The sequence below is a fragment of the Amblyomma maculatum genome, chromosome 1 (genome assembly GCF_055883805.1).
Source record: "Amblyomma maculatum isolate TAMU_Amacu chromosome 1, ASM5588380v1, whole genome shotgun sequence".
NCBI lineage: Eukaryota > Metazoa > Arthropoda > Arachnida > Ixodida > Ixodidae > Amblyomma > Amblyomma maculatum.
This window is the reverse complement of record NC_139344.1, coordinates 373,612,275-373,621,453: the sequence shown is the minus strand read 5'-3', so window position 1 is coordinate 373,621,453 and position 9,179 is coordinate 373,612,275. Positions and strand designations below refer to the sequence as shown.

At 46.3% G+C, this 9,179-nt stretch overlaps 2 protein-coding genes across 3 annotated transcripts in view; one reads left to right on the top strand and one right to left on the bottom strand.

Annotated features, from left to right (window-relative positions):
* Positions 1–286: 286 nt before the first annotated feature.
* On the bottom strand, positions 287–4,574 carry TrpRS-m (Tryptophanyl-tRNA synthetase, mitochondrial). Its single transcript, XM_084592083.1, has 7 exons — positions 3,915–4,574; positions 3,768–3,849; positions 3,599–3,679; positions 3,097–3,179; positions 2,915–3,033; positions 1,453–1,691; positions 287–1,052 (listed from the first exon to the last, which is right to left on the bottom strand). The coding sequence occupies exons 1-7, from the start codon at positions 4,232–4,234 to the stop codon at positions 786–788; spliced, it is 1,191 nt and encodes a 396-aa protein (XP_084448209.1). The 5' UTR covers positions 4,235–4,574; the 3' UTR covers positions 287–785.
* A 37-nt stretch (positions 4,575–4,611) lies between these two features.
* Positions 4,612–9,179, top strand: part of stau (double-stranded RNA-binding protein Staufen) — a 28,879-nt gene continuing 24,311 nt past the window's right edge. The window contains exons 1-3 of one of the 2 annotated variants that reach the window (XM_084592075.1): positions 4,612–4,814; positions 5,024–5,273; positions 8,151–8,385. In XM_084592075.1, coding sequence (XP_084448201.1) covers positions 5,034–5,273; positions 8,151–8,385 — 475 coding nt within the window. In that variant the 5' untranslated portion in view covers positions 4,612–4,814; positions 5,024–5,033. Of the gene's footprint in view, positions 4,815–5,023; positions 5,274–8,150; positions 8,413–9,179 lie in introns of both variants that reach the window. The other variant, XM_084592069.1, reaches the window with a different exon arrangement.

Genomic DNA, 9,179 nt, shown 5'->3' with positions numbered 1-9,179 from the left:
TGCGGAAGATAGCGTTGGGTGGATGGGTGGTGGATATTACTTCTGCAGGGTGAAGGTGAACAAAAGGGGAGTGGGCAATCCTTAACTACGTGGTGCAGTGGCGAGGTGGCTGATGTTTCTGGAGTGTGGAGGCTGCTTGCTTTGGCTGGAGTGTCCAATTCACAGAACATCAGTTTTGAGAAAGAGGGGGGGGGGGGGGGGGGGGGGCAGTATCATTCTTTTTTTAGTCAAATACTACTTGATTTTTAGCCCCATTTTTTTTTTTACAAAAGAAAGCATGCCCCATCTATAGACCATTTTACGACCCTGGGAGAAACCGGTTTGACTGTGCTGTTAAGGGGGGATGTCGTCAACTTTATCTGCTGCTACGGAAGCAGCCCAGCGCCCAATATGGCAGCACCTTTCACCCCTTCATAAAATTGTCCATATACTATGCATTCATTCAACAGTCCTAATAAGTTCCCGGTAAGAAACTCCCCCCAAGATTTAAGTCAGAGCATAAAACATGTCCACTTCCTTTATGGCAAGAAAAGAAAAATTAATTTACAAGACCACAGAAAGTGTAACAAGGTATGTTTTATAAAAACATTGTTTCCAACAATTCATGATTATAAGCTCATTTTCCATTTTTGCATGCACTACAAAATTCAGATGCTAACCAGAAACAAGGAGGTTTCTGCCACGCAGGTGTTCACACAATGCATAATAGCAAACTCTCGCCTTTGCCACTGTTTCTGCACCGTTTAAAGGAGGTTTCTGCCACGCAGGTGTTCACACAATGCATACTAGCGACCTCTCGCCTTTGCCACTGTTTCTGCACCGTTTCTGATGCCAAGCGGAACCATGCCAGATGCTCTGTGCACTTCCTCCATTGTCCGAATTGCGATCTTCCGTGCACGCCTAGAGCCCTCTTCCAAAATATGCCATAGGCGTGCACGGTCCAACAGATACTCCTGCATGCGCTCCTGTATCGGTGCCAGGAATGCCACGGCCGCGTCAGCAATAGCCAGTTTGAACTTTCCAGTGTCAAGGCCTTCCGCTTCCCGGCATACCTGCGTGCAATGTGCTGTGTTTCACCATTCCTGCGTGAAAATGTCCTGATACACTTTATCAGTAAATGGCGCCTAAACATCAAAACTAGCAAACATTGAAGTAACTTGGCAGCATAATCGTAAGTTATGATACAGGCACTGAGGCACGTGCGATAGTACAAACCTGGGCAAATGGGGACTGTCAGTAACCCCAGCACATTACAAAGCAGCTGGCTGTACTGACCTAAGCTTGGGAAACGGGCCTTTTAGAAGTACTGCACTTACATGAGTCATGCAGTTACGATAATTTTATTTTAATGATGTAAGAGCAGGTTGGCCAAGCAGCAACACGGTCAAATATGTTTAGGATGCATGTGATGGGGTCAAAAGTTAATTTTCCCCCCCCCAAAAAAACAATCACCTCCTCAGGGCTCAAGCCAGTGAGCAGACTGTGGAGAATCACAAGGTTGGCGACGGCTGGCCGAGGCTCTGGTTCATAGGTGACTTGGGAAGTGCAATCAGTGAGCGCCTTCTTGATCTTATCACGCACTACATTGGGAGGGTCATCCAGGGCCACGTAGCTGCGAGGGTCGTCACTGGACTTGCTCATCTTCTTTGTTGGGTCTCTGAGGTGGCGCAGCCGACCAGCCTCCCCTGAAACTGTGGCAGCAGGGCATGGTCAAGTGCAGCCTGGTATAGTCTCCTGTCCTATTTCCAGCCCTGTTATGGTGCTCTCGTGACCACTCTCCCAATTAAGAAAGGACTCTGACTACAATAACATTGTTTTGTTTGCATGCTGGAATTGTGAAAACTCCTTTGCTCAAATCAAGGTAGCCCCACTGGCACCGCGGTGGTTAGGGGACTCAGCTACTGTGCCTAAGGATACGGGATCAAATCCTGGCCACGGTGGCCGCTTTTCGATGGAGGCGAAAAGCAAGGCGCCTGTGTGCTGCGCGATGTCAGTGCATGTTAAAGAATCCCAGGTGGTTGAAATTTCTGGAGCCCTCCACTACAGCATCTCTCATAGTCTGAGTTGCTTTGGGACACTAAACCCCATAAACATAGACCTAAATCTAAACTTAATTCAAGGTAGCCTTAGGCTAGGTGGTATCATATTAAGCCAACAGGTGAATAAGGAAGTTTTGTACAGCAGATTATGCACTGTTCACCTCTAAAAAGGCTCTAAGAGAGCAACCTAGGCAGTTTTTGTGCCCAATATTACAATTTGAAACATACAGGCCATTAGCATTCAATACAAATCTAAAATGCAAAGATCATTTCCTTTTGTTAAATTATCTGCGCCATTTTTCAGAACCTTCAATTTATCCGGTGACTACAGAATATTGAAAGTGCACTGCAAGACAGTGAAAGGATGGATAGAAATGGCAGACATCATGTCCAGCAAGTAAGGTACATGGCCAAATATTTGCCCTCCTGCCTTGCCAAAAGGCCAATGGTCCTATTCCTTTATAGAGCAGTCACATCTTTAGTCAGTCATGTGGCTGGTGCATGTTTTGCTCTTTATTTGTTCATTGGCAGGCCAATTCACATGACTCATTCACTGTTCCAGATTATGCTTGCACTTTCTCTCTGGTGGATATTTCTAAGATCTTGAAATAAAGGCAAGGTTGTACAGAACAAAACAAATACAATGAAATTAGCTAAAAACAAAGGGTATCGAACAGATTAGCCGAAATGTAGCAAGAGGTGACCTTAAATTAAGTCGAATCAAGCCTGTAGCGATCCTTTTTCACTAAGCAGACAAGAGCAACACCTGCCTGCTCCAGATGTCAAGGCTAGCCATGGCCAGCACACTTTTAAATATTACCTCTTATCCACCTCATTTCTCAGTCCATTACTTAGACTGCAGCAGACACACTTGCCTAGAAGGGGCTCCGGCCTGGGGAAAATGGGCCCGAAGCGCTTGTTGAATGCCTCAGCTGTGTCTTGCACGAAGTAAATGTGGGGAAGCTGGTCTTTTCCTACGGGCACCTTTGTGGCCCTGTGTAGAGGGCTAGACTTAGCAGCCAGAAAAACAACACCACTTTACATCTGTCAGACTTACTTGTACAACATTACGTCCGCACATTGGAGTACAGGGTATAGGTACAATCCCAAAGGCGTTTCCTTCATGCCAGCAGTCTTGTCCTGCAAAGTAAAGTGGCACTGGCATTTGAAAAAAGCACTTCGTGAATAGTGCACGATAGGTTGATACAAGGCTAACTACTGTATGAATTAGAGCTCAGATGTTATCACATGAAAGTTTATTTTGCTTCAATTCAGCCTACTTGACTGAAAAACGAACCAGCAGCCCCATTACCTGTAGCATAACATCTCCTAGAAATACGAGTGTGAAATACAGTTAGCTTCACTAGAAGGCCTGTGAACCAGGTACCACAGTTCATTTGTCGATTGATCAACTTTAGGTATACATAAGGATTGAAAAGATTCAGTACCATTCAACAACTCTGCATACTGCGTGGAAATGTGGCAACTGCTCGTTTTAGCCGTGTAGGCAATTCTGAGAACGTCAAATTTGAATTCATAAGGGAACGATACCGGTATACCTTGAGCTGAGGTAAATGCTGCAACCTGGCGGTGCTGTGCAGGCATCCAAGAATCCACGAAAGTTCCGCGTGCTCTGGGACCTGAAGCACAAACAAGTTGAGAGAATTCATTATCACTGGAGACTTGCCCAACGTTCAAGCTTTTCTTTTTTGCAATGTGTGCCCTTACCTGAGATTGCAAGAACAGTATAGATTTTTCAGGATCAATTCCACATGCCAGCAGGCTGGCAGTCATGAGTTCGATGTTTAACCTGTTATTGAGTCAAAGACGGCTGTGACGTTACTGCTATAAATGCAAGTGTATTAAAGCACTTACCTCAGCATATTAGCATCATAATGAGGTTTCGTAATAGAGTGCAAGTCAACAACGCTGAATATGCAATCATGACTTGAGTCCTGCAACGCCTTCCACCTTTGAATAGCGCCAAAATAGTTGCCCAGGTGAGGGACGCCGCTAGGCTGGATTCCGGAGAAAACTCTGCTAGGAAACGTGTTATCAGCGTCTAAATGCGTTCGCTGTCGGTTCACAGAGGCTAACCATCTTGAAAATCGTTGATTGTGCCACAGGTCACTGCGACGGGTCCGCAAGCCCAAGCTAGTGCAGAGCCGGCACGTGTTTGAAATGCTTGTCAACATCTCGCCGAGTCCTGTCGGCTCGTCCGTAGCACACAATGTGATCACCAGAAATGATCACAGGGGAGATCAATTCTGTGTCAGTCACAAAACAAGAACTAGCTCTCGCAAAACGCAGTCTTTCATTTCTCGCACTGCACCTCAGACAGAACCTCACTCAAAAGCGAAACCAAGTAGCGGAACCAGCAAAAGCGGTAGATATACCAACAGTCGTTCATTTTCGTAGTAGAGTGTAAGCTAGCGCGATTAGCGAAGGTGTATCCACAAGGTAACATACAATTAAGACTAGCTCACTAGGGGTAAATTAGCGCTAACAACGTAAACGATGGGCTTGCAGTGCGGGTGCTCCAAGCACAAGCGTATCCAAGCGCTAGCCTGTTCTCGAGTCAGCTCGAGCCGGCAGCAGCGCGGCTTCGGGCAACTACCGTAATGAACAGCGTGTAGGGTTGAGTCGCCGGCGGCGCACCGAAATTTTCTTCACTGTTTGCCAACGTTTAGTGGTCTGTTTTTGAGCCCCGATTAGATCGGGGCTTAAAATGGCATTCACCGCTTGGACCGCAGTGTCCCAGTTGCTGCTTTGATCGTGAGTAGCGAGCGTGTCTCGTAAAGCCGCGGCGCGCGCAGGGTCATTTTTTGGGGAGGCTGGCGTGTCACACGAGTCGTGCCTCATCCGCACGCGCTGCATGCGCGAGCAAGGCCGCGTCCAAAGCAGCGGCGATGAGCGCGCGCGCGCGCGTGCTCGGGCGCGGCTCGCTAAGCGTGACTCGCGCGCGGTGCCGCTCCTTCGCGCAGTGGCCGCAGCATGCTGAGCTCGAGTCCAAGCGGCGAGTGCGCTCCGGCGGAGCAGGAAGGCCTGTCGCCTCCTTCCTGCAACGGGGAGCAGCCCACTACGGCCGTGGCAAACAATAAAGAGAAGACGCCCATGTGTCTGGTCAACGAGCTGGCCCGCTTCAACAAAGTTGGCCTGCAGTACAGACTCGTCGACGAATCGGGGCCGCCGCACAAGAAAAGCTTCACCGTAGTGCTGCGCCTCGCGGGCCACGTGAGCACTCGCGGACCTTGCGCTGGAGCCGCGCTTTCTTCTTTCCTTCTTTTCATGTGTTCTTCCGTCGCGCTTGTTTGGCGACTGTTCAAGTATGCTGCGCGCGCGTGCAGTTTGAAGTTTTGCCAGGTGCCATTCAACGCACGTGATACGCTGAGCGTCGGCCTACTTCCTCTTATTCTGGAGTTTCCTAGTGCCTTAAATAAGGATTTTGTCATCGTGACATTTTCATTCTTGAAGGAAAGTAGCGCACATGTACGCGACAGTACACGTCAGCGAGAAAGAAGAAAAAAAAAAGATTTTTTTATAGGAGTGTTTTCCAAAATTAATTATATTAATTAGATTTGTTGTGTTGGGTTTAGTGGCGCGTGAGCAACTGAGGCTATCATGGGGCAAACACGCATTATATGTGACTGACAGAGAGCTAAACACTCTAACACTAAATTCCATGGGATGTAAACTTCCAGATTGCATATAATTAACTGCATGTGCATGGAAACATTTGCTTTCCTGCAGACTCTGAAAACAGCTTACAAGCCATAGCAGTTATTAAACCCTGTGGGAAACCTCCACAGTTAGCTTTAAACTCTTCGACTGTGGTGGTACGGCTGCATTCTCAAGACAAAATAAATGTGTATTGACAGTGAGCGGTGCTCCTGCAGACACATGTTGGTCTTGCACCTCAATGTACCCTGACTGAAAGATGCCGGTTCAAAGCTCATGGTCTTCAACAATCTTCACAACCTGACCTTTGGTGATCGGAAATAAAATGTTTCATTTACCTATTTTTCGCTATGAGGTGCTATCGTGGAGATTGCATATGCATACTATTGGGGTAGAAAACACAATCACTGCACCTGTAATGAGCTGTCCAAAGTTAGGCCATGCTGTCACAGTAAAGTAGAAATATTTTGTGGAGAGAAGCTAGTCCTTTGCATGTACTGCTATGCAAGCTCTGCAGTACACCATTTTAAGTAGTAAGTGACAAAAGAGATAGTGAAATGCTAGTTTTTACATATGTTTTGCTATCACCATGATTTGCACTTGCAGTTTGCGAAGCAGTGATAATGTGAACACATGCTAGACAACCCACATTTAGTGTATTTTTTTTTCTTTTTTTTTCTTTTTCTTTTTTAAAGGCGAAAGCCTTTAATGGCTCATGCTGTCGTGGATAAAAGTGTGTCCCGCTTTTGCGGCGTTCTGATTGGCCGAGGCGGGATGCGTTCCTGCCATCTGCAATGCCACACTTGAACGCGCGCCAAGGAACGTCACGCGACAGGAGCGATGGTGTACCATCCAAACTCACACTTGCCGGATAAAGTGTGATAGATGCTGCACCTTTCCTTTCCTGTAAACCAATTATAATTATATGTAGCACTGCAACAAATGTTGACAAGAGGCTAACGATGGGAGGCAAATTATAGGATAGGATAGAAAAGGTAGGCTTTCGCCATTCTCCTCTTAAGAAACATCTAAGAGACCCTCTATTTTTATCTTCAGTTCATCAGAAAGCTTTCCCATTCAGTTTCGATAATGGCACCATGATTGTGCTGATAATGCTACAAATGCTGATAATTAAAAGCTATGGCAGCTTGAACTGCTATTAGATCAAAGTGAATACCCAGCCATAAATTATTCTTTGGCTGAATGATTTCAGTATTGTAATTTATGTCTTAGAGGTGCGAGAGAATGCTTTCTTGTCTTAAACTTATATTGTGCTGCTTTGAGACATGTTGGTGGCTACAGTAACATGGGCTCTTGCAGATAAAAAGTGCCATTAGTGGGATGCTTAAATTAGGGGGACGCGCAAGCTTTAAGAGTAGATGCAGTAGCTCCTTTGTAAATTGGCTTATAGGAAAGGCGCAGTGTCTGTCACATTTTTTTGTTGGTGGACACCTAAACCTAGCCATAAGGGAATGGACACAGGCCCGACTACTGTGCTGGGACCCCTGGTGTCCCTGTGCTGTGCGATGTCAGCACATTAAAGATCCCCAGGTGGTCAAAATTACTCCGGAGCCCTCCACTACGGCTCCCCTTTCTCTCTTTCCACTTTCACTCCCACCTCCCTCCCTTCCCTTATGGTGTGGTTCAGGTGTCCACAGAGCAAGTGTGACAGATACTGCGCCTTTCCCTTCCTGTGAACCAACCAACTAACCAACCATGCCACAGCTCTCGAGAATTTTCCTGCCGCCTTCTGAACAGTTCTAAACTCTGCCGACAACACCCGAGCCAAAACTGGGGTATGGCGGCGGCTTTGCGGCAGAACGAGTTGTATGGGCTATTGCATAATATCATATCGGGACTGCTGCTGTTTGATGTCCTGCTTGCCTTTTCTCAACGCTTCTTAAAACCTGCTCTTTTCATCACGGCCCTTGCTTTTGAAAGCAGTACTAATTCACTAAAGAAGATGGTAATTTCTTTAAAAAGTCTAGCAGTTAAAATAGTGTGCACTTCTCCGTAGTCATGGGTCACAAATGCAGACTTAATAATGGGATTTCATTCATAACCTTCGATGTTAGGCAACATTTTCTATTCTTGATTTCATCATACTGTCACTTGCTAGGCTCCTGGAGCATATAACAAATAGCATATGCCAGCTTCTGGATATGAAATGCCGAAGCATAGGTATGGACAGCTGGGCGAACATTTTTTCTCTGGAAGGTTTCGCAGTTTTCAGCGACGCTTAACGATGTTGTGAATAGCTTCTGATCGCATCTGTAAGGGCATAGTACGTCTGATGCCACAGGTCGTGTCACATGAGGTCTGTTCAATAAATAATCAGCTTTCTTTGTTGTGTGTATCCACTCCAGATTGGAGCAGGAAGGAACAATGCTTAAAGGGGTCTCTAATTGCAAGCTCCACTGGGTTTTCTGGCAGGAGGAGTACCAGGCGACAGGATCGAGCATCAAGCGAGCTCAGCATGCAGCAGCGCAACGTGCCCTGGACGAGACATCCTTGGCACGTCCGGTGTCACGGGCCCCCCAGCGGGCGCAGGGGCCCCTGACGCCCACGGTGGAGCTGAATGCACTGGCCATGAAGCGAGGCGAGCTGGCAACGTACCGGGTGGTTGAGCTTCCGCGCAGGGCATACATACCTGCATTCAACTTCCAGGGCATGTGTCATTCTGCACGTGGCTCTTGTGAGTCTGTCTTGTCCTTGTTTTTGGTTTTACCTAGAGGCTGAGTGAAGGCACAAACTCAAGCCTTCATTATGGTTGGATATTTAGGGGAATCCCAAGGTGTGGTAGATTTGTAATAAGGGAGTAATTATTCATTGTCATCCACCCAAGCGCAGCCTTACGGCTACAAAAAAATCTATACAGCTTTCTCAAAAACTTCGTAGTTAAAAAACAAAATTCTCCAGATCGGGACAAATTTTTCTTTAACTACGAAGCTTCTGAGAAAGCTGTATAGCTTTAATTTGTAGCTGTATGGTTGTGCTTGGGTGAATGTTAATAATTACTCCCCTATTACAAGCCTACATTATATCAAACATCAGCTTCACAATTATTTTGCACTTGCTACTGGCTTAATAATGTCAAACCTGCCCGAAAGACAGACAAGATACGGACATGAACACCAGCAACCTCTGGTCTTCTGCCTTTTTCTTCTGTCTGTTTTCTCTGTTTCACTATATGCATTAATAACCAATCTCATGCACGAATTGCTTTGTGCAGTTTTGTGCAATGCACAGTATACATCAGGGTTGGTTGGTGTTGGTTTATATGACGTAAATGAAGTCGAGAACTACGGCCACTAACAAATCTGGCATGAGAGTGAAAGCAACCATACATGGTCTGGAGCTTACTTGTTAAGTAAACACTCTTTTCCAAGGGCCGAGTTTGCAGATGACAGTTGTTTTTGAATAGTATGTACTCCAGGGTGAACATTATTTGTAGGATTAGAT

Coding starts and splice junctions, on each gene's coding strand:
- TrpRS-m (XM_084592083.1), bottom strand. CDS start 4,234: ATGTTGACAAGCATTTCAAACACGTGCCGGCTCTGCACTAGCTTGGGC. Junction 3,034..3,096: donor GCGGACGTAATGTTGTACAA/GTAAGTCTGACA, acceptor CCCTCTACACAG/GGCCACAAAGGTGCCCGTAG. Junction 1,692..2,914: donor CAGGCCGGAGCCCCTTCTAG/GCAAGTGTGTCT, acceptor CTGCTGCCACAG/TTTCAGGGGAGGCTGGTCGG.